This window comes from Brienomyrus brachyistius, chromosome 22 (genome assembly GCF_023856365.1).
Source record: "Brienomyrus brachyistius isolate T26 chromosome 22, BBRACH_0.4, whole genome shotgun sequence".
Lineage (NCBI taxonomy): Eukaryota > Metazoa > Chordata > Actinopteri > Osteoglossiformes > Mormyridae > Brienomyrus > Brienomyrus brachyistius.
Window position 1 is genome coordinate 16,583,956 of NC_064554.1, and position 23,747 is coordinate 16,607,702.

The 23,747-nt window shown below is 46.1% G+C and overlaps 4 protein-coding genes across 6 annotated transcripts; 3 read left to right on the top strand and 1 right to left on the bottom strand.

The window, feature by feature from the left end:
- The first annotated feature begins 42 nt into the window (after window positions 1-42).
- Window positions 43-7,302, top strand: LOC125717559 (uncharacterized). Its single transcript, XM_048990640.1, has 7 exons — window positions 43-1,504; window positions 3,454-3,877; window positions 4,307-4,440; window positions 4,817-4,874; window positions 5,389-5,497; window positions 5,630-5,735; window positions 6,250-7,302. The coding sequence occupies exons 1-7, from the start codon at window positions 395-397 to the stop codon at window positions 6,397-6,399; spliced, it is 2,091 nt and encodes a 696-aa protein (XP_048846597.1). The 5' UTR covers window positions 43-394; the 3' UTR covers window positions 6,400-7,302.
- A 930-nt stretch (window positions 7,303-8,232) lies between these two features.
- ndufb7 (NADH:ubiquinone oxidoreductase subunit B7) lies at window positions 8,233-10,312 on the top strand. The gene is made up of 3 exons (XM_048990772.1): window positions 8,233-8,561; window positions 9,704-9,872; window positions 10,168-10,312. The coding sequence occupies exons 1-3, from the start codon at window positions 8,450-8,452 to the stop codon at window positions 10,250-10,252; spliced, it is 366 nt and encodes a 121-aa protein (XP_048846729.1). The 5' UTR covers window positions 8,233-8,449; the 3' UTR covers window positions 10,253-10,312.
- A 443-nt stretch (window positions 10,313-10,755) lies between these two features.
- LOC125717591 (very-long-chain enoyl-CoA reductase-like) lies at window positions 10,756-18,180 on the bottom strand. Its single transcript, XM_048990716.1, has 11 exons — window positions 17,676-18,180; window positions 16,410-16,461; window positions 16,007-16,051; window positions 15,249-15,352; window positions 14,294-14,409; window positions 13,074-13,179; window positions 12,590-12,662; window positions 12,380-12,423; window positions 12,210-12,267; window positions 11,754-11,842; window positions 10,756-11,341 (listed from the first exon to the last, which is right to left on the bottom strand). Exons 1-11 carry the CDS (start codon window positions 17,841-17,843, stop codon window positions 11,168-11,170), a joined length of 1,029 nt encoding a protein of 342 aa, XP_048846673.1. The 5' UTR covers window positions 17,844-18,180; the 3' UTR covers window positions 10,756-11,167.
- A 379-nt stretch (window positions 18,181-18,559) lies between these two features.
- On the top strand, window positions 18,560-23,441 carry LOC125717595 (dnaJ homolog subfamily B member 1-like). 3 transcript variants are annotated; one of them, XM_048990722.1, is made up of 4 exons: window positions 18,562-18,868; window positions 19,093-19,601; window positions 20,402-20,970; window positions 21,317-23,441. In XM_048990722.1, exons 2-4 carry the CDS (start codon window positions 19,391-19,393, stop codon window positions 21,545-21,547), a joined length of 1,011 nt encoding a protein of 336 aa, XP_048846679.1. In that variant the 5' UTR covers window positions 18,562-18,868; window positions 19,093-19,390; the 3' UTR covers window positions 21,548-23,441. The 3 variants fall into 3 exon arrangements, with proteins under 3 accessions (XP_048846680.1, XP_048846679.1, XP_048846681.1); XM_048990724.1 differs by lacking the exon at window positions 18,562-18,868 and adding an exon at window positions 20,138-20,273 and having other exon boundaries at window positions 19,476-19,601; XM_048990723.1 differs by lacking the exon at window positions 19,093-19,601 and having other exon boundaries at window positions 18,560-18,868.
- The last annotated feature ends 306 nt before the right edge of the window (window positions 23,442-23,747 follow it).

A 23,747-nucleotide genomic window follows, 5' to 3' on the forward strand; every position in this document is an offset into this window, starting at 1 on the left:
TCATTTATATTCATCGCATCTGTGCAGCAGTCGTCACTCGTCACGCCTTTTGTTTGTGTTAATGGCATAAGAATATATTGTTCCCCCTTTTCCCCCACGGTTTGGACCCCACTTTTCATCCGAGCTAGCGACCATTACTCCTCCTGAACACGAAGGTGCGCATAACAACACCGGAATGCCACCTTAAATAATCCCCGCCCGTGGATTGGGAATAACGGAGCACGCGATCTCTAGCAGTCCACCTTAAGCGCAAAAAGTGGGTAACGCAGGCGTACAGTGAGGCTTCCGCTTCATTCTCAGCCGGGCTCGGACCGTAGGTGAGAGTATAGCGGATTCACTTCGGAGTCGACAGGTTTGAGGCGCTCGCCCAAATCAGACGGAACCCGCACCGATCATGTCCGAGCCGAGGTACCGCGACTGGATTTTAGAGACGATCGACTCTCTGCGTTCAAGAAAAGCGAGACCGGACCTCGAAAGGATATGTCGAATGGTTCGAAGGCGACACGGTTCGGAGCCAGATCGAACCCGTTCGGAACTGGAGAAACTGATCCAAGAGCAGACAGTGTTGAAAGTTAGCTATAAGGGCTCTATTTCCTACCGGAACGCGGCCAAGGTGCAGAGAAAAAGCCGAAAGCGAGCTGAAGTGGCGACCGGCGGCACTGTGAAGGTACAGACCAAACACGCCAATTGGAACAACGGCGACAGCGCGCAGATCGCCGCGGCGCAGCCGAGGACCGGCGACACGGAGCCGACAGAAACGAGTCAGCGATGCGACCCCAAAGCAAGCAAAACGCCCCTTACCCCCGAAAGAGACCAAGCCATCCTCACCCCATCTAGCGAAAACCATTGTATACGCTGTGGCGCAGAGGTGTGCAGGAATAAAGCTTGCTGCTCAGCCGGAGGCAGCAGCCAGAAAGAGAGCGCTCCAAAAGACAAACTGCCGCAGACAAAACTAAGCGCAAGCACGCTAGATGATGAAACTATCAAGAACAATGGAAGTGATTCTTCTGCTAAAAAGAAGGACGATCAGGGAGTGGAAAGTGCCTCGTCTGAGCGCGGATACTACGGCTCAAACAAGATCAAAACCTGCGGGAGCGCTGATGCCCACAGTAAACTCAGGCACAAACAGAAACCGTCGATTAAACCAAAGCTCAGGGTCAGGACTAAGAGGAACAGAACTGATTCAAATAGCCTGGATCTCGGCGACAGACTGGTGGCGTCTGTTCGGAGCTTAGCGGAGAGAAAACGGGGCTCCGTCGCATCCACGGGACCCTCGCCACTGGGCTTGAAGGAGATACTGGGATTCCTAAGCTCTCAAGGACGCATGTCGCAGGAAAAGCTCACCCGCAGCAAAGTCAAGGTGGTTCTAGAGAGGGAGGTAGCCAGGGGTCGGCTTCGCAGAACCAGATTCGGGAATATCACACTCCCGATCCGGCGAGTGGGGGCGAAACCGTCTGCGCGACACCCAAAGAGCGCCCTGGTCGAACGGCACATCACAAAACGGGTAACTTGCTTAATATGTCCAGCACGTCTCGCAGTTGGGGCGGTGTTATTTTGTACTTTGCTAGGGACACCAATATTTAAGAACTTTTAGCACCGAAATAGCAACTTTAGAAGCGTATCTATCGCTAAAGTGTCTCATTCGCATCTGATTGAAATTACTGTAAAATGATGATTTATATAGTGTGCATATGTGTTAGTCGCAGGCCGCAGTGTAACTTGCGGTGTGCGCAGTTGCTCCGCTTTTCTTGGCTTTTTTCCCCCCTCACTGTTACCCCTTTCCTCCCCCCCTAAGTGTGAAAAGCGCGACGAGTAGTAAAACCAGGCACACAAAACGACGGTGGGGCCACGGAGGGAGCGCTGCGCCCTCGCATACGCGTCCTGCACGACGAGCGCTATTGCGGCGCTGATGCCGCTCAGTCTTGCACTCGCTAGATGCGCTCCGCAGGGAGGAGGGAAAAAAAGCGCGTGTGCGGCGCGCGTGCGAGTGGAGCCGCTCGGGCGCTCCGCTGCGGCGCTAGGCTGCCGGCCGCGAGGCAGCAGCCGCACCGTCCGGGACTCGCCGTCGTGTCGCGGTTCGTGGGCAGCGCCGCACCGGTGTACCGTTCCGTCTCCCTCTCCGCGCGGCTATTTTTCTTACTCCCCCCGCTCAAAAAAAAAAACAGCGTACCTGTTTCTCAGCCGAGTTAGCGCGTCTGCCCGAAAGTGAGAGCGACGGGGAATTCTCAATTCACTACGGTTTCTCGAACTATCGAATTGCAAACGGATAAAGTTTACATAATTAATATATGTTGCGGCTATCCTACAATATAAGGTGCTTTTCTACATAAAAACCAATAGTTTGAAGGGTGAAAATAGGCTGCCGTCGGATATCTTAATGAAGCGAACATCCCGAAGACGTCATAGGGTCTGAACCGGCTGGGAGTCGGGATGCCTCTCTGGTGCGGCTCGAGCGGTACCGCCCTGTAGTGAACCAGGTGGACGGCCCGCATATTGCGTGTCTTTAAAGAGTGCCGTCTAGCCGCTACGGGGCTGCGAAGGAAGGAGCGGCGCAGTTGCGGGATTTGGAGCCGTGCTGAGTAGTTACTAATGTGAAACTCGTCGCACGGCATAACTCGCCGCCGCACGCATTCGCTGTCTGCCCATTCCATGGTTTTTTTTTTCTTTTTTTTTTTCGCGGAGGTTTTTGGCCCGTCGCGGAAATTCGCCTCGATTGACGCTGGTTATTTAAAGCACCGACGAAGACGTCCGTCGGCTGGGTGGTTAGTTCCTGGTGTAGGTGCGATTTACTTCCCGCAACCATTGCACAACTCGTCTGATGCGCTGTTATTAATCTGGCATATGGCGCTGTAATTTCTCCCTTGTCCTGTGCCGGATCTTACAGCGTCCGCTGTTAGTATGGAAGACCTGAAAATCTTCACCCTTAAAAACACACTGCAAATAATTAATGATCTCCCTATGCATGCCTCTCCGCGGCTGTAGAGCTCTTGATACTGCATACCAGTCTCACACATTTACCTGTGTCCCGTCAGGTAATTGACTATTTTTAAGCAAATATGCATTGATTAACATTTTGTCTCCGATTTTATTTCGTAGGTTACTGTGCCTTAAACTGCAGTTGGTGCACCCAGAACTCTGCATTTTTGGAACAGTCCCATTTCCAGATTAGCCTGTACAAATAAGTTAGTGTTTCCTAGCCTGAAAAGACTTGGTCTGCAAAGTTACATTTTCCACTTGAATGGAATAACACCATTCAAGGACTGGACTAAAACCATTCTTTATGTTCCACTGGTAGGTTTTACTTCTTATTGTGGTTTTCTTAGCTTTAGCATTTCTGTGTAAAAGAACATGTGATGAGCTGAAGGAGAAAAGAATTATGGGTGGAAAAGAAAAAACTTTGGAAACTGACCCCTTTTGTATGCGTCACGTGATTCTTTGACTTTCCCATTCAAGGAGGGGGAGAAAGAGATGGTGGCCATGGAGACCGATGTTTGTGAGGAAGAGGAGGAGGAAGATAAGGAGGAAAAGGCTAAGCCTAGAAGAGACAACACTGTGCTTCCAGGGGAACAGGACATGAGGCTCACTGAGCGTGGGGAAAACGACAGGCACTTTGTGACCATGGCCGTCTCCCCACCCGCAGACTGTGTGTCCCCTGACCCCCCCATTCGAGAATCGGTGACGGATGAAACAGCAGACGTCTCTCATCAGAGCGTCCTGTTGAATGGATCCTGCTTGCCCAGTGGCGTCACAAGTCCCGAGGGGGTGCCTGCTCCGCCCCCTACTGGCCACACTGCTGTCAAGCAGGAAGAATGCGAGCCTGAGAGGTGTCCCTCAGTGTCCTGCCCGGAAACATGCCCTGAACCAGAGCAGGAAGCAGGTACATAAATCAGGGAACCTGCACTCTGCATGAATGTGCAGCTGCCATTTGGAGCTGTCAGTTGATGTGAGGTTACCTTGAAAGGGTACTGAGGTTCTTTTGGAGAGACAATGAGGATGAATGACATGGAATACACAGCCACTCTGAGTCCTATTTATATTGAGAACCACTCTTGAAGTTTTTAAGAAAAGATTCCCTTATTTAGGTTTGCTTTCCCGGAGTATTAATTTTGTTTTTACGTAAATAAAATAATATTATTTATAAGTATTTTAGTTTTTTAACAGTTCTTTTTTTCACATAGTGGTGCATTAGATGTGAGAAATGCACATTACCAATAAAAATTGTTATCATTATTACTACTATAATTTCCCCCCTTAATTATTAATGATAATAACATTGTGGTCTAACTGCCACTTTTGTCTTCCCCAGGGGACCCAGATTCAGAGCTGCAACCTCAAGTCACGTGTCCCTCCATCAAGAGGGAGGTGGCGGAGGAGCAGCCGATAGCACAGGAGTGTGCATTAACACCCGATCAGCTGATCTCTGATGCTGCAGGTGTACAGGTAACCTCGCCTGAACGGAAACCTTAGCTGGCCACCCGGACCCCACCCTGAGAGTCGAGTTTGAGCCCAGCGCCTGGGCATTGGAGTGGTTCGAGCACCACGCGCCCGAATTTACCTCCGAGTAGGAAGCAGGAACTGCACCCTTCATGCGGATTAGCACCCTCTGTCTTTCTGCCACAGTCCAGGGAGTCTCTGTGCCCTAAGCTGAAAGTAGACCTGACATTTTAGCTGTCCCTTAAAAAATGCAACAATGATAGGAATGAACCCCCCCCCCCCCCCGCACACACACAAACACACAGCTACAACCACCACCTCCCACACAGCCCTTATTGGGTGTCTTTCTCTAACTTCTCTCTCTCTCTCTCTTGGTTTTCAGGATCAGGTGATGAGTTCTGAAGAAGCAGGAAAGACACCCTTCATTTCTGCTGATGCCTGTGAGTTTGACAGTGGTTCAGTTTTTTTTTTTTTTATGGTTGTGTGCGCGTCATTTTTTTTTTTTTTTTTTTTTTTTTTTTTACTTCTTCTGCACCACAGAAAAAATTCCCCCCCAGTGTTTCTGGAATTTCTCTCTACAAATAAATGATCAGACCCTCCTTACTGTCTCAAGCAGGGATTCTTAACCTTTCCAACCACAAAGCCCTAACTTAGTGACCTGTAGTGCTTGGGAAATCCTGGTCTAAGGTGAACGTATCACTGTGGACAATAGTTAGAGATGCACTGGAGGCTGGAGTCTGGAAGGAAGAAAATATTGTAATAGACTGCAGGCACTAAATCCCAGTGGAAGCAATTTTTCTACAGTTTAGGAAGTTACTTTGTTTGGTATTTGTAATTGTTTTATGAATATCTAGCTATTCTAATTAAGGAAGTGTGAAAATGTTTAATGGGCCTTTGAATGTATGGGGGGCAAGTCCAGGAGCTGCCTCACTGACTCCTGACTTGCTTGCTCAGATCCAGGGTGCAAAGCTGATGTGAGCGCAACTTCCTGTCTGCTGACTCCAACTGACTCTCCCAGGGGTCTGGGCATGGTTGAGGAGGCGCACAGGATGAGCAAAGGAGTGTAAGTGTGTATATGGAACAGAGTCCCATTCCTTTACATTTTTTTTCTCTAAAAATTGCTTTAACTTGCTGCCCTCTCTGCCCTTTTCAGCGTAATATCTCACATTTTGCTCTGTTTGACTTCCCGTTTCAGTTATCTGAAGATGAGGCAGGATCCAGTCCAATGGAGCGTGGAAGATGTGGCCAGTTACTTCTCAGCAGCCGGCTTCCCGGAGCAGGCGGCAGCGTTCCGGACACAGGTTAGCCTACACTTTCTTTGTACTGCCACACGGGGGCAGCACCTCCATACTGAGTACTGGCATACTCCCTCAGAGAAGTGCAGTTTGCTCAGCTTGTGGAATTAATCAAAATGATTATTTATTGACTGTAGAGTAGTTTTACAATGATTGCATTATAATAATGGCAACTAAACTCGGAGAGAATTATTTAGTCAGTAAAGTTTTCTTCCTTAAGACAGCCAATGTCGAAAGAGACAAGGCAGTTTCACAAAATACTCAGTGGTACAGATGAGTAAAATGACCATGCTCAGCAGACATGACAAAACCTGGGCAGAAGTCTTATAGCTTACGTTCATATAAAAATGTTTTCGTATTAGATTGAATGATGTGTATTTGCCTAGTATTCTTTCTAGAATGACACAGTGGACTGTGTTTGTCACAATTAATGCTTAACCATCTAATGCTAACAATTGACCAGTCTACCATTATTTCCTTTCTTGTATGTACTGATTGCTATTTTTACCGCTACCAATAGGAAATTGACGGAAAGGCACTCCTTCTGATGCAACGCAGCGATGTGCTAACTGGACTGTCAATCAGACTTGGCCCCGCCCTCAAAATTTATGAGTTTCACGTGAAGGTGCTGCAAAACACCCACTTTGAAGATGATAGTGGCCTGTGCTGATTGCCACTGTACCTGGGAGCATTTTCAAAGCAGGGAGATGCGGTACTGAGAACACTAGGACCACTAGAGGGCGCCACTAAAAAAAAAAATCAGTTGGCGTTGATCCCTCATCTCTGGTTCTTCCTCTCACCCCATAAAAAGTCAAGCAACATGTGGTTCCGTAAAAGGATCAGTTCAATATGTAGGGATATTTTTCCGTTCATTTTAAACGTTACAGGAAGTCGTTACTGTGGTAGCCCAACACATGCCGTGTGTTTTGCTAATGAGTTTAGTGCAGGGCAAGTCAGTCCTGTATGCAAATTCATTTGTGCTATTTATATTTTTAGCAGGTTACTATTAATTTATGAGCGAGGGTTGTCCTCATGGTTATAAAGGCATTTCAAGGTACCTTGTTTGTACGGATGGATCTGGTGTCTGACACTAATAGTATGTTACAGGCCCTCATATCATCATTTTAATTGAAACGGATGACGTGAAAAGCTGATGTTCTTTTGGTTTCTGGTCATTTGGCGAATAGCATTATTAAACTGGCAGGGCAAGGCTTTCTTTTAAAAAAAAAAAAAGTATGTCAGGTACATTCATTATATTGGACACATGGAGTTGTTTATTTCAGCGTGTCACATCAACATTGGTGAAGGACTCATCTGCATGTATATAGTCCACCAGACGTTTACCCCCCACCAGCTTGTGGAGTAGGTGTGTGGTTCCTGTAGCTGAAAGGCACATCGCCCCCCTCTGTGGATTTGCTTCGCCTACATCGTAAGATGCATATTCAGTACTCAATAAATTCTTTAATATTTGAAAAAAAAAAAAGACGTGTATTGCTACTACCAGTTATTCTGGTGTTTTTTTTTATTTAAGGGGGTGGGGTGTTTTAAATATGAATTAAAAAGTTCAAATGAACCACTTCGTCTTGTTTATTTTTCCTAGGTATCTGACTACTGCGGGCATAACTTTGGATTGAACATTGGGGGGGGGGGGGGGGGGGGTTGAGGTCCCCCCATTTAAGGGGGTCCAGGGGGTTATATTGGCTGGTTTTGATTATTGGGGGGGGGGGGGTTTACAACCCTCCCATCTCCCCATAATTTACACCAATGCTTTACAACCTTTAATCGTTTGGAATTATGCGATACATTCGAATTAATTGCGGAAATAATTGTAGGGGATTTAATATTTACAATTTATTCTTGTGGACATTAGTGTTTAACTAGAAAATCTATCGCTGTCGTACAGTGTTCTGTATGCTACCATTCTGTCTATGTATCCATCAGTAGTGAATTTCAAAGCTGATACTTTTAAGGTATTGTAACACTTTTTATTGATCTGTATACAATTTACTTGAGTACAGTAAGTAATAAAATAATTATAGCTGTCACTATTTAGGAATTTCATTGTATTTGTAGTACTATCAATCAATTAATCTTTAATGGTATAGCATTGTTTTAACCACAGGGTTAAAAACAATGTTAAACGAAGAAAAGGAAAGCAAGGCGCACAGGAAATAAGTACCAAAAATAAATAACAACAATAATTATTATTATTGATAATGACATAAAATACTGTCAAAACGTGAGACATTAACCACCCACATTCTGCGCTTACTCCACATACTTATTGTCTTGTCCATTTCATAACAAATTTAAAAGCAAGGTTAATGAATTTCACTCCAAGCTTATTTTAAAGACAATGAGAGAATGTCGCCCGAATCGAAGATATTGGCGGAACTAAGTGCACAAAGTTTCCTTTTCCACCGGGGGTGAAATTAAACGAGGACCGCTTCAAAGATTATCGTTGTTTCATTGGCTCCTCCCCATAACTCGAACGCTGATTGGATAGAAGAGCGTATAACCCGCCTCCTGATAGCAGGGCTCCGCGGTCATAGTAAAGGACGCTAAACTATCTTTAGTTGGAGGGCAGTAGTCACTGTGGAGGTGATTGTAATACTGTCCCTGCAATCTATTATGTACATCTGAGAGATTCATACAAACTGGAAAATATTCCGAATATAAAAAGGGACTGAGAGGTCAAATTTCACTGGTGCATAGACAAGATGGGGGCTCATCTGGCCCGAACGTATATTACGGAAAGGGATACCGAACCGGACCCTTTAAAACCCTCCAGTTTCGACCCACAGTTTGGATTTGGCGAAAGAAAAGAGAGAGGTTTGTACTATGTGTGCGGCTTAGCACTACCGAATCACGCGAAGTCAATGGGAGTACGTGGGTAGCTCGTTAACTATTAGCCTGCTAGCATGTAGCACCGGTGACCCACACGTACCATATAAAGGTATTATCACGGCTCTTACCGAAAATATAGAACATAAATGTTGGAGTGGCAATTGTAAACATTTCTCAGTAAAACTGCCGTTGATTTCAGAATATGGAGAATATACGTGGTATTATAACTTGTTTGCTTGTGTGGGCCCTGAGCTGTCATATCGATTTGTGATTGTGCGGCGACAAGTGCCTTTGGAATTAATATGAGGACCGACTTGACTCCTATAATAAGAGTCTTAGTGAAATCAAGGCCGTTCTTGCATATTCGCAACGCCGTTTGAGCAATGGGGAGTTGTTTTGATGCGCTCCTCCGATGCGGTGTTTAATGCATTTTCAGATTGAGAAAAGGTGTCTGTTCATTGAGATAACGGCGTGAAGAAGCTGTGCAGTTCTTAAGTAGCAAATTGCATCACATTTGCGTAAAATTGGACACCATTAACCAAGCTTACAATGTATTATCATCGTTTTCTGTAAAATATAGAACAGAGTTGTCATACTTTGTTAATCCCAGAGGCCAGAGGGGAAATTCTTTTTTCGCCTACCCCATCTTGCTCTCCATGAGACATACACACAGATGAGAGCATGCTTTGGGGGGGGGGGGGGGTCACAGAGCAGGGTCAGCCAGTATGCAGCACCCCTGGAGCCGGGATGAAAGGCCTTGCTCAGGGGGCTAACGACAGCATCAGTCTACCGGCCCCCGGAATCAAATCAACAACCTAGTCCTTACCTGCTGAGCTGCAGACCACCCTCCTGGGTGGTTTAATTCTGTAATATGGATCAACTGGAATTATAAAGTTATTTAAAAAGCTTTTCTCCTGGATGAAGGCTGATATGCATGTTTTATACCATTATGTATGAATGTGTCTCCTGGCTGTGGTGATGTAGTGTAGCTATTCTTAAGTGAGTCTTCGACCCCCTTTCCCATCCATTCTATATCTTTATCCTATCATGGGTGCAATTGACTGGGTTAGTATACAGTCATGTCCGGTAAAGATGTCTGGAGTGTGACTGTCCGCTGTTGCCGGCAGAGATGGTGGCCACGCAGGAGCAGATGAAGCTGGCCCAGCTGCCTCTCGTCCAGCGTGATTACTGTGCTCACCACCTCATAAAGCTCATGAAGTGCAAGAGGGACAACTGGCCCAACTTCCTGGCCTGCCAGCATGAACGGCACGACTGGGACTACTGCGAGCATCAAGAGTGAGTACGCCTACAGTCGTTGGTGACTGTAGTCATGGTTATCACCGGTTACAAGAGTGCTGCTGTACCTTGATTTAATTTCTTTGACCCTCATTATTTTAAATATTTCCCGGAGGTCCTTGCTGGTACCTCGAGTTACTAGTTCTGTTGATTGTGTTGCTGGTTACTGACTGGCTGCTCCATCATGACCGTGCTGAACCCCTGACTAAGAAGTGATAAACATAACCAGGAGGATAAGCTGGGTGCTGCATGGGGAAATAATCACTAACGATGGCCGCCCATGCGACTCTCCCAGCTACGTGATGCGGATGAAGGAGTACGAACGAGAGCGCAGGCTGCTGAAGAGGAAGAAGAGGCTGGAGGAGGCTCAGGTCGCGTGACCCTTCCCAGGCCTCATCGCCACACCTCTACACATTTAAATAAAGTCTTCATTTCCACCATCCCACCTGTCTTACTCTCAAAGAATATACTTGATTTGGCTGGAAGGGTTAGACCTGGCTTGGGGGTTGAGGTTTCATACATTAAGGCACATTTTCATCCTTCTCACGATTTACATCCTCGCTGATTAAAATTTTCTGCTTCCATCCCTAACAGACCTTTGCTCAGAGTTTGTTCTCTTAGTGTTTATTCACACTGAGTCAATGAGGCAACATTCTCCTTTTTTAATTAAATATAAAGTAATCCTTTGTCAAATTACATGTTTTCTATAAGCTGGTTGTATACCATCCACTCTCAAATGCAAACTGTGACTTTGATGGAGATGTTGAAAGAGGTGTGCAGATTTTCGTCACTCTTACCGAATGTGAAGGTGCTGTTTGTCCTCAAAACCTTTTTGATGTGATGTGTTAGTGCCCCCCCCCCAGTTCAATGTTGATTACTCATCTGTGGGAGGAGATTCCTTTATTCTCAAACAAATAAGACAAGCTGTCTTGCTGGTTGCAGTTGTACAAAATGCCACTGTTTGATCCACAGGAGTGCTACGTATTTTAGCAAGCTATCCGCCTTCATTTTTGAATTTACTGACGGTAACATATACGATATAATTCACGTGGTACCCGAACACTGGAAACACTGAACCTGGTTTAAAAAATTCCTATATGATAATTTAGAATGTGGTGAACATTAAGAATAACATAGAAATTATATTCTCAATAAGCCCACTTATTTTGGGACGACAAGTACTGGGGTGAGGCTTTGACCAGCTTGATCAGTTATTAAAACTGCAGATGTACTGTTGAGAAGATGGAGGGGAGAATTTGGGGGCCGATGATACAGCTGGGCTCCAGGGTCTGTCCCTAGAGGAGGAATGGCAATATCGGGGAGCGGATGCTGGGGTAATCACGGAACTCCTTCAGGTAGCTGCGATGCTTCCCCCTGGCCCATACGGTCATCTGGATGAAGCCAACAGCGGTGAAGAAGGCTACGGGCAGGCACTGGGTCATCACGGTGAAGCCCAGCCAGGCGCCCACCTGCAGGGGGGGAGTGTGGGCCATTTACCAGCCTCAAGTCCAATCGCCTCTGCAGAGCTGCGCTATTTAAGCCCCTTTTAACCGGGGCACTACCATCACTCAGTCACCAGGGGGAGTGCAGAATTTCAGAATCTGTTATAAAGTAACAGGCAAAAGTCTAGTATCTTATTACCATAAACTGCTGGATTAAAGTTAACTCAAAGATTGTCCATTTTTGAGAGTATGTTTATAATTTTGAGGTGAGACCGCCATTTATTTTTTTAAATACAGTTGACCTGTTAAGGACCCCTGTGTATGAAGATGAGGGGCAGAGGCATAGCAAGGGGGGGCTCAGTTGATCAGTAGATTGTGGGCCCCCTCCGGTCCAGGGTCCGGCAAAACAAAATCGATAGTGACCTCTGACCCCGCTTACCTCATAAGTGTAGTTAGGGCAGGAAACCAGCAGAAAGATCCACGTAAAGGGGTTCCTTGTTGGATAAGGGATCTTCCTGGTCTTAGAGCCTGAAAAGAAAGCAAGCAGAACCAGTGCTATGCTTGAGGACAGGTATGTATGTGTGTGTTGTACTTGAGACTGAACAGCAGGGATGAGAACAAGTCATTCCTTGGCGAGTCCAAGCCAAGTCTCAAGTCAAAGCATTGCAGTGTCATGTCTTAAGTCATTTGCCCTCAAGTCTAAATCAAGTCTAAGTCTTTCCATAATTTTTGCTGTCAAGTCACAAGTCATCAAATTTGTCACTTGAGTCCGAGTTGAATCGCGAGTCAGTGCCTCGAGTCCCTACCTCTGGTGAACAGATACAGTTGGGGCAAGGGGAGTATGGGGGGCATGAATGCTGTGAGATATGGTGAGTGGTGTGTAGTAGAGGCTCACCGGGGGGTCGGAGGTTACGCAGGGCCACATGGATGGAGAAGTTGCCAATCTGACAGAGCTGCAGAGGAAAGCACAGGTCAAAATGTGTAGCAGAGAGATGAAGAGATGTCCAGCGTGGTTTCTACATGTATGTACCACACGACACCAGCGAGTAAGAGACGGAAACACACCAGGAAAATCACCAGGGCTGTTTTCACCTGCTGCTCACCGTAGACTGAAAAGACAAGCAGTCCATTAGTTTGCCAAGAACACCAAGCATTTACACCAATGTCAACACCAAAGCTCACTACGGGGGCCTAGCCCACAAGCAGACAGAACTTGATGTCAGCGATACGAACAGTATTTGCCCCTCTGCAAATCTGGAAAGAGGCCGAACTCACTGGGAGGAGTATAGAGGGGGTGGTTGATGTAGTAGGCCATCCATGCAGCGAAGCCCCAGTAATAGGTACAATTCTGTAAAAAAATAAATGGAGCTATCATACCTACATAGTGCCAGGGTGAAATGTTAGTGGTGTGGTTGTCGTTCCTGGGTCTGTGTGCAATTCCTGGTCGTATTTTGCCTTGAGAAGCTGAAGGGTTGTTTGTGGTGCTTGCAGCCATGTGGTGATTCATTGAACTCAAACTCCGTCAGACGACAGGAGGCTACAGACAGGCATGAGTAAGTTGATGATATTTTCCAGGAACAAGGGTCTCAGCATCAAGGTAAGGTAACAGGACGTATGAGAAGTCATACACTGAAGCCTATTGGGGGAGGCGGGGGCGGGATTAAGGTCAATCGATCAATCACAGGCCCACTTTTGTCGTTCAGCTAAAACAGGAAGTGACCAACAGCTGGAAAGCAGCACGGTGCGGATGTTCCCTGACCTGCCAGATGTTGCGAAGCGGCATGGTGCCGTGCGAGAAGCGGTGGACGAACAGGGTCTCCAGGAGTCGTTTCACGTAGTGGAAGGAGTGACACATGCAGGCCAAGCTGATTGCAAACAAACAGACGCACACAGACACACGGCTAAGAATTACAGCTAATTTACATGCATATCCTTACTGTCCAATCACAGGCCGTTCATTTCTATTTCCTGGGCACGTATTTGCTAACCCACAAACAGCTACTAATATTACACCTACACCCTCACCAAATCTTCAGCATTTTCATTTCCCATTTCTTTCAGCAATATGGCTGAAGCACAAAATTAAAAGCTGTAGATATACATACACCCCAGCCTTGTGCCCAGTGCTGTCTGGGATAGGCTCCAGACCTAACACTCCCATGACCTTCTGCAGGGTAAGCAGTTGCTAAATGGATGACTGGCTATATGATGTGTATTATAGAAACAGACGACAATTATAATTATGTCTATATATATATATATATATATTGTAGCATCTGGCAGCCCGGGGTACCAAAGTGGCATCAAATACAAGTAGGCTTGCTTCCAGAGGAAACAGCACCGTTATATTAGATCTTTAAAAGGACTAAAATTGGTAGCAAATAATCAACAGACCACAGTGGGAAAGCAGGGTGGCTGGACCCCGGACAGTAAGGTACACACACGGTGGGAAATTTATACAATGGCTAAAGATATGTGAGGATCGGACAGGGTTCACATTTAACACAAGCGAAGACACACACGACAATAGGAAATACAACACACGTATTTACAATAACACAAACAGGGGCTATTTAGAATATTTCCAGCATGTTCTGGTGCTACAATACATATATACAGACTACATATTACTACCAGAGGGGGATAGTTCAGGTCCAGCAAGTAAAGATCCAGACCGAGATTTTGTATCAGCCAACCAGAGCAGCCGAATTTTTACTTTCTGGACATAAATGTTCCACCTCTGATTACTGCAATTATATATCCATCCTTCCCATACCATGTTTCTTCTTCCGGATACATCCACATCTCAATTTCCATATTTATATCTATTTATTTTACCTAAGTGCTGTCCTATGTCTTGTCACGCTGGGTAGAATTACCCAGTCTGCAGGAATCACACACGTAAGCATCTCATTGTTCTCGGTACATGTACATGTCTATTGGACATTTGCTTGAAAGTCAGTCGAACGGGATACTCACTGCACGACCCAGTGCTTGCTGGTGGTGAAGTCGTACTTGGGGGCGTATATGAAGGGGACCCGGAAGTAGAACATGAGGTAGATGAGCAGAGGCCCGACGTACTCGGTGAGGAACACCTGGGGAGGGACCCAGGGGGGTAGGATGACATCACCGGTCGTCAGAGAGAGGGGGGAATTCGAGGTCTCGGAGTGTGTCGAGGTATGGCCTGGGACAGCAGCCCCTCGAATTTAGGGGGGGCACAATTAGCCTTGCCGGAATAATCCTTTGTCTTTTAAATGCACAAATGCCGGTGGCATGGCCACGTTAATTTCTCATGCAGAATTTCGTAGCAGAGATAAAGTGTTCTGCCAGGAGATGAGTGCGTTCCAGCAACCAGCTGGCAGAACATGCAATTCATCACCAGCACAGACCCCCGATTCAACACCTTTGCTGGAGATTTGCTTTGTTCCACCTCCCCATACAGTGCTGCTGATGCTGTCCATGCCCCGCCCCCTCCACCTGCCCCACTAACACCTTTCACTGCTTTTATATGCTCTCATTGCCCATTTCCATTGGCTCTCCGCTCCACCTTTATCTCCCAATCACATTTCCATTAATCCATACAAGCTCAGCCCTGCTGAACCTCGCATCCTGACACTTAAATCCTGAAGCAGGCAGTGTTTGTTACGGCATCTGAAGGTTGCTAGTTCACGTCCTAGATAAATGCTGATCTAATACACTTGTTAATTAAATGCTAATTAAATTGTCAGTTTATGTCCTGGCTGAGCTCTGTTCTAATACCCTTCAGCATGCAAATTAAATTTCAAGGCACGTTTTCTTTAAAAATTTTAAACAGGAATAAAAAGTAGGATAGTTCAGTTTGATTGGTTGGTTCAACTGTTTTTTCCATCTAAGGGATTATGGGTACCAAGTAAAATGGCAAATGGAAGAAGGGAGTGTGTCCCTGGTTACTTACTGTAACCCAGGTGATCTGGGCTCCCAGGTCCCGGAAGTAGAAGGTGGCGGTTGTCCCAACAGGGAGCTGCTGTAGGACGTCCTCATCTTTCAGGCATTTTCCCTCTGTGGGGGACAATCGACCAGGGTCAAATAAATCCAAATTAAAAAATGCAGGCCAGTCACTGAAACTCCCTGTATAGTCTCCTGGGTCAGTCAGACGAATTCTCCAGATAACTTTGTCGTGCGTCACAGGAACTTTCCACACTGGTCCTGGATCAGTAGTGACATAGCCTTGGCCTCAGATTTATTCACAGCTCTGAAGTGCCACACTTTTTTTTCATCAGTGCTTCCAACCTAGAATTAATCATCGCAACACTTATTCATGCAGTAATAATTTTTATTAGAGGTCATTTTCAGTGCTTCATGACATATAAAAGACAAATGGACCAGCAAAAATAATAATATTAGCTATGAATCCTGCTGTTAGACTCATTCCAGTTAAACCGGTGAGCTGTTAGGATAACATAACAGGCAACGTATACGTCCAATGTTTGTGGGTATAGTGTGGTGGCCCGACCACGTCAGTGCGATCTGGGAGAGGACATCCAGGTGTGAGGCTCTGACTGAGGGGCGCTGACAGCAGAGATGAGGGTGCAGATATACGTGTAACTGGATGAGGTGAAACAGCTGCGGTCTGTCAAGGGTCTCACGGTGTGGAATGGTAGGAATGTGGACTATGAATGGAAAAATGGATCAACATGCAGACAGGAGGCTCACTAGGGTCCAAGCGTAAGGATTGTCGAGCCGGATACCACTGCGGATCTGAAATAAAGACACAGCATGTCATTAGTTTTAAAGACTTAATCCTCAATTTAAAGACTGTTCCTCAATGGGCGTAATTCTCTACAAATTTAATCCATTTGTTCAGGTTAAATATTTAGCTCTGTGGGTTAGGAAGTTGTATCCAGAAGGTTATCTGTTCAAATCTCGTGGTTGACTATGTATCATTCCACCATTGGGCCCCAGAGCCACGCCCTTATCCCCAACTACTCTAGATTTGCTGGCTGACATTGCTGTCTTAAATCATCATTTCAGTACAAATTTAATGAAAATCCAGCCTCAGGACTGATTTTCTGTTTGCCTGCCTATCTGTGTCTTATCCTCTGTATTTGATACTTACGGCACTTATGGAACATGGACTTGATTTCGGCGATGGTGGCGTTAGGCTCCACCTGCGGAACAGGCGGAGAGATGGTCACGGGTGGTGGTTGTCAGTGATACGATGGTACTGCTTTTTACGTTTCCGAAACACAAGAGTAGGGCTGTTCGAATAGTCACCTTTTGCAACATAAACACAGTCAACCATAAACACAACATGTGTTTCTTGTTTTAAGGTACATGATGCAAGCAAGACTACCATCTTAATGCGTCATCCTTCATTTCCTTCTTTCCCTCTCCTTTCCTCCTTTCAAATCCCCCCAATACCCGTGGACCAGGACTTTTGAATCCCTACGTTAGGCAACATAGGTGGTCGCTTCGGGTACCAACTTCTGAGGGAGCACCAACTTTTGGCAATTTCACTTTGTCTCAGACAGAGGGCGCCGGCGGGGATGTTTGTCTCCACATGGGTTTTGACTGGCATTGGACTGAGGCATTGTCTACCTATCAATAGCAAAGCTCCATATTAAGCACCGTGTATCTTTACAGAATTAACGGCGTTCTTAATCAGGATGACACGATGCGTTGGCCATGTGATGACTGGCATGCGACAGGCCCACGCCTCCCGTCAGTCCATCTTGGGTGACTCGTTGGAGCTGCGTGTTGCAACATGAGCCCAGCGGACTGGCACTGATGATGACCGGCAGCCAGCTCATCTGTGATTAGCGTTAGTAAAATTAGCTATCTGAGTCCGTTCCCACAAGCTTAAGCCATCGATGCCATAGTTGGTGTCAAGTGACTCAGCACTTCTGCGGATCCACAAACATCATAAAAGTACTCTAATGTGTTTCTTTTCCCAACTATTTTTCCTAAAGGGTTTGGATAACAAAAAAATGAGAAGAATTCTTCAATAGCCTGACATATACTTCAAATTTTCTATGCATTGCACTGGATGGTCCATTTCTGGAGCAGCAAGGGATGATCTCCAAACTTGAATTAGCTATCCCCGATAACAAATCGGTCGAGTCGAGTGGCACAGCTGCTTCTTACATTAACGGCTCATCATTACCGCCATCATTACCGCTACAGCCGTTAAATTACACAACAGGCTGATATTCGGTCAACCGCACTGGACATGAGTCACCGTCGGCTGCAAAGTTACAGGTTCCTACACCCAAAGAAGACTGCAAAGCTGCGATGTCAGCCCTTAAACGCAGAGACCCACATATAGTCGAACATAAACGCACATGCCGAGACGAACACGAATGCAATATAGTGCCTTTCGCACCTTGTCCAGCAACAGCAGCTTCTCCTTGGTCTTACCATCCAGGATCTCCACCTCAAAGAAAACAGCTTTCTTGGCCTTTTTGGCAGGTTTGGGCTTCCTGCCGGGGGTCACCGGTGCAGTGACGACATCACTTTTGGCACCCTTAGCCTCTAATGCCAGGGAATCCATAACCTTTGACCTCAGTTACCTCCTAGGCTTGGAGAGATATCCAGCAGGGATTCAACCAGACGTTATGTGCACTCACGGTCCCGGCTCAAAACACACACTCCCTTCCAACACCTCCTCTTCACACTGTTTCCTTGTCGTCCACTTCCCTTTCTTCGCTCTTTATCTCCCTTTACGTTCTCTCTCTACCCTACCAAAAAGTTACCAAGCCCTCAAAGCCGGGATGGCAAAAGCATCAAAGATAAGAAGGAGGTCCATCCATATTTCTATGTCAGGACATGTATCCGTGCAAGAAAATCGCTGATGAGATGAACACGAGAGAGAGAGGGCTGGTGGTGGGGGGGGGGCAGGCTGTAGCCGCCTCCTTCTCTCGGCAGCACCTGAGGAATAGACTGCCCCCCCTCCACCAGAAGATGAAATCCGATAGGCAGGATACTCAGATTCACCGCTCCGTTTGCTAAATTTAAAATGCCTACTGATCCATGTGTTAGCAACAGGCTCCACCCCCCTCTGCTGTAGCTCCTCCCACTCAGTGCTGTTCTACCAGCTGGAGCATGTAAAGGAAATGTCAGTCAGTAATCAACACAGATCCACTGTGTCTGACTCATGGCTGTGGCAAAAAATAAAACATAAAAAATTGGTGAGAATCTCTTTATCACATACACCCACAAGGGGGCGGGAAGTGGGAGGTACTCCAAGAGAAGAGCATTGTGGGGCAGTTCTTATTTCAGCCCCTGAAGTGCTTGCATGGCTGGGATCGCTGGGATTTTTGAAATTATGAAAAACAGCCAGCCTGCACCCCCCATGTCTGATAGGAAGAGAGCCCCCTTCTGGGCCATGGGGACATGAGCAGGAGGCGAACAGTCAACAAGCAGCAGTATTTCAAAACAGGCATTTCAGAATAATGGTGTTAATGCTGCATGAGCAAACCTTATTCTGCTACACATTCTCCATGCAGTGTCCACGTGTGACCTAGTGCACCGAACTACGTCCACATATTGCTGGGCGTGCAGAAGGCGGAATGAGGGGTGAGTTGAATTTAAGGTTCAAATCAAACATCTAGAAAAATCAGACATTGATCGGTGTTTCTCCCTTCGCTAATAAATGTTTTAAATGGTACCGATTACCGTTATCTTTGGGGTCTTCAAAGCACAAAATAATTATTGTTGTCATTATTATTGTTGTTATTATTATTGTTGTTGATATTATTGTTATTAGTGACGTGTATTGTTTACATGTGTGTGTGGCGAAGCGAGACCTGTGACGACACCAAGCGAGAGCCGGCACGCGGAAGTTCCGTCAGGAGTGTCGCGTGTCTAGCGGCGCGTTCTGGAAGTTTCTCCACGATTCGCGAGCAGCCTGAGCGTTTCTGCTGTGCAAAGGAGTCGGCGACTCGCTTGGAAATGATCAAAACGGCCGTTTTGTGAATGGAGGTCAGCCGATGAAAGAACGGCGAGGGGCGGACGAGTGGAATGAAGCGACGTGACCGGGCTTGGTCGGGATTAACGTGTCTTTTAAAAAGTTAATATCGCCGTTAAATATCGGTCGCCATGGGTAAAGATTATTACCGACTGCTGGGCGTGCAGAAGGACGCCTCGGACGACGAAATCAAAAAGGCATATCGCAGGCAAGCCTTGCGGTACCACCCGGACAAGAACAAGTCACCCGGAGCCGAGGAGAAATTTAAAGAGATTGCAGAAGCTTATGATGTCCTGAGCGACAAGAAGAAGCGGGACCTTTACGACTTACACGGGGAGGAAGGTAGATCAGCCGAGTCTTTTAACCCCTGTGCGAATACCTTTAACTTCTCAAGATGGTATAACCCGTCAGCTTATAAAAACGGGTCGATTTCGGGTTATAACCACATTTTGTTGTGTCAATGACCCTGTCATCGTCCTACATCCTATTTCCAGATAGTTTTCCTGATTATAATGGGAGTGTGATTTTTTTTTTTTTGCATGGGTGCAATGGTGGGTCAGTGGGCAGCGTTATGGCCGCTCGCCTTCAGGGACTGTGGGTCTGAATACCGATCTTGCTGTGTGTGTGCATGTATGTGTGTGTATGTGTGTGTGTGTGTGTGTGTGTGTGTGTGTGTGTGTGTGTGTGTGTGTGTGTGTGCGCAAATTGCTTGTTCACCCATTTTTTTTTTGTTTGTTTTTTTTTTGCCACAGCCCTTCGACGTGTTGTTTACATTGTATTTAGCGCGAATTAATTAGATTTTTCATTTTGTTTTGCTTACATCTACCTCTGCGCCGGACTGGTATCTTGCACTAATATTCCCTGCCCTGTGCCTCTAGAGATAGGCTCCTGGTTCTCCAATACCTGCACCGGGGAAGTGTTTATGGAAGATAGATGGATATATGGGTGGATGAATGGATGGATGACCTGATATCCTGAATCATACTCCTTGGGAGCCTGCTGCTGAAATTAACCGTAAAGAATGGCATATTGATTTAGTTAAAAGGCACTGTAAATTAATTTTGTTTCTTTGGACATAAATTCCTCTGGTTCTGTTAAGCAGCATTGAGTTACTTGTTTCCTCTCTTGCTGCATCTCCGCAGGTTTAAAGGGATCTCCTAGGGGTGGCGATTCAGGTGCTTCTGATTTCGCTTACACGTTCCACGGTGACCCGCATGCCATGTTTGCCGAGTTCTTCGGAGGACGTAACCCCTTCGACCACTTTTTTGGGAAAAGCGGGATGGATGGGGATATGGACATCAATGACCCTTTTGCTGGATTTGGCATGGGCAGCATGCCTGGCTTCCAGCAGGCCTTCAGGGTGCGGCCAGGGGGCGCCCCCGTGACCCGAAAGAAAAAGGACGCCCCTCTGGTGCACAACTTGCAGGTGAGCCTGGAGGAGGTGTTCTCCGGGTGCACCAAGAAGATGAAGATCTCCCACCGGCGGCTGAACGCCGACGGCCGGACGACACGCCGCGAGGACAAGATCCTGACCGTGGAGATCCACCGGGGATGGAAGGAGGGGACCAGGATCACCTTCCCCCGGGAAGGTGACGAGACAACCTCCAACATCCCCGCCGACGTGGTGTTTGTGGTCAAGGACAAGCCACACCCCGTTTTCTGCAGGGAGGGCTCTGACATCATCTACCTCATGAGGATCCCCCTGAGAGATGTGAGTGCGCAGGTTCTCTGGTCGGTGTGTTAATATAGAGAGACAGCCGGCATTGCTGTTGTGCCTTTGAGTCCCCTGACTAAAAGAGGAATCTCTTCTGCAACAAAAAGGAAATGATGATTGCTGCTATTTTTAATATCGCAGTCACCCTGAATTACGGTGTACCACTATAATTATTACTGTAGCAGAAATGTTTTTATCCATTTGCTATTTGAATGTTTGGCATCAGCCAGGCTGGTGTCAAGAAATATACTCTTATATTGACTGTGGGGTGTAATAGAACTGCAGAATGCCTCTTCTTTCCCTGTCTGTGCTTGCTGATCCTCTGAATGCCCCCACCCCCCAGGCACTCTGCGGCTGTACTGTCACGGTCCCCACACTGGATGGGCGGACTATCACCATGACGATCCGGGATGTGGTCAAGCCTGGGACAAAGAAGCGCATCGCTGGAGAGGGCCTGCCTCTGTCCAAGTGCCCCGAGAAGAGGGGTGACCTGGTGCTCCAGTTCGAGGTGGCGTTCCCCGAACGGCTGAGCCAAGGGACCCGTGATACTCTCAGCCAGGTGCTCCCGCCCTGAGTCCCTGCACAGATGGACGCAGCCTGGTGGCACGACCCCACCACCCACGCTTCTCACTGGGGCTCACTTTGCCATATTCTCAAGCACGTCTTCCTGGAACTACAGACTACAGAAAATATTTTAATTCACTTATTTGTTTAACAAAGCTCACTGATTAATACAGAACATATTTTTTATCACCTTAATCTGTTGTTACCTCTATCAGAGCATTAAAAGCAGAAGAGTGGCCTGATTGGCAGGACACGCTAGCATATGCTAACCCGCTTAGCATGTTTGTCGTCTTATGTTTGGCAGATATTCGAAAGAACAGAATCATAAAGGAGCTTTTTAGCTTAGAAGAAGGTGAATGAGGGGAAATCGTTGGATCAATATTGTGTGTGATGTACATGTTATAATACGGCTCGTCAGAAGTCCGTCCTGTCATGATAATGTTTTTGACTGACTGCAGATGAGTGCAGTTCCACTGGGAGGTGCTGTTACCTGGTGTGGTTCAGCATTTCATGAGCTTGTTTCATGAATATGTGCGTGATGTATGCATGAGTCACAGTGAAAAAACTAGATGTTCCTAAAGAGCAGAGTTTTCTTCACACATGGATAACTTTGCTCCCCTTTGTTATGAACCGGGTTGGTTTTCCCTCACTGAGTTAATTTTCTTCTCTTCTTTCGTTGTCATGTGACACCAGAAAAGTCCCAAATTCTGTGGACTCTGACTACGTCTAAGTTCTTAATTCAACAGAACTTCGGTACTTCATTGTGATTTCCCAAATTTGGCCGACGCCTCTAGGTACTCAAATTTCTACTTCCCTAAAAAGAAAAACCTTCTGCGGATGCAGGATTGTGCATCATGGATTGTGGAGCATTTTAAGTTTTGGTTTCCCTCTTTCATTAATGCTAAAGTTCCAAACAGTCCCAGGCATGAGGCCTGATTGATGCGATTAGAAGTAAATAATACACTATATCTTATTTATGATGTGCCATTCTGCAAAACCCCAGAAGTGAAATTAAGTCCTTAGTAGGCATTACATTACAGAAATAACTGCATTTGTATATATTATTTGGGGGGAGGGCACATATAATTATGATGTTGAAATTGGTGCAAAATCCTTTCAATTGAGTCCAAGCCTGTTGTTGTGATTCATTGTTGCGTTTACTGAATGCTCCGGTAACATTAAACCAGTCCTGGTCCGGGCTGGGTGTGTCTGTTGTATTGTTAAACACCTCACTGGTTGGCAGTGCCAGTCATAGAGGTCATTCGGGTGTCTTGGATTCTGTTCTACCTCAGATATCTCTGAATTGCTTAATTGATGGTGTTATACGGACCGGAAGTCATTTCAGTTGCCGTTTCAGGTGAGGGTCAGTTGGTAAATGTGTTTAATTATGAATTTACTTATGCATATTTATTAGCAAATATAAAAATGTCAGTCAGAGAATGAGTGTTCAATGTTAGAGAATGTATGCTTTGTATCTAAAACCCATATAATTTTCTTTTTCTCAGACTTTTAGACAGTAATGGAGATCGTCAGTGTTGGATGTGAGGGCAGTGTAACTCAGCTCTGAAACTTCTACCGACACCTGCCTCATTTTTAATGATTTTTGCCTGATTCTGCTTTGGTCATTTAAAGCTGATCACGCAATACCTGGGTGTGAAGCTACTTAGTGCAAGCTGTGTGGTTCGAAGTCGAACACTAATCATTACAGATCTCAGCTATCTGATGCAATGAAAATGCTTCCCAACAGCCATCTTGGGTAGATTGATGCATCAACTACTTATTTCATTTTAAATGCCTTGGACCAGAGATTATGCAAATTTGTTAACTGTGGTCCTCTAGACTCTGGAACTAATGTATATTCCTTGTGTGCATATTTAAATACAACAATAAATACTTTTCAAAAAGCTTATTGTAAATCAGTGCTCACCAATATACCTCTCTATATATATATATATGTCAAAGAGAAACTCCCTAGAAGGAAGAGGACCCAGACTCAAAGGGGATCCCATACTCCAGGGGCCAGTAGAGGAAGTCAAGTGAGCAAGATAGCAAAGTCCCAATTTTAACATTTGAGTCTCAGAGTGGGGGGCAGGCAGGTGCTAATGACAGGACAAACAGTGGTATGGCAGCAGGACATACAGGGAAGATGTCACTAGCAGTAGGGCAAGCAGAATTTAGCGATCAATTGTCATTGTTGACACACAACACTA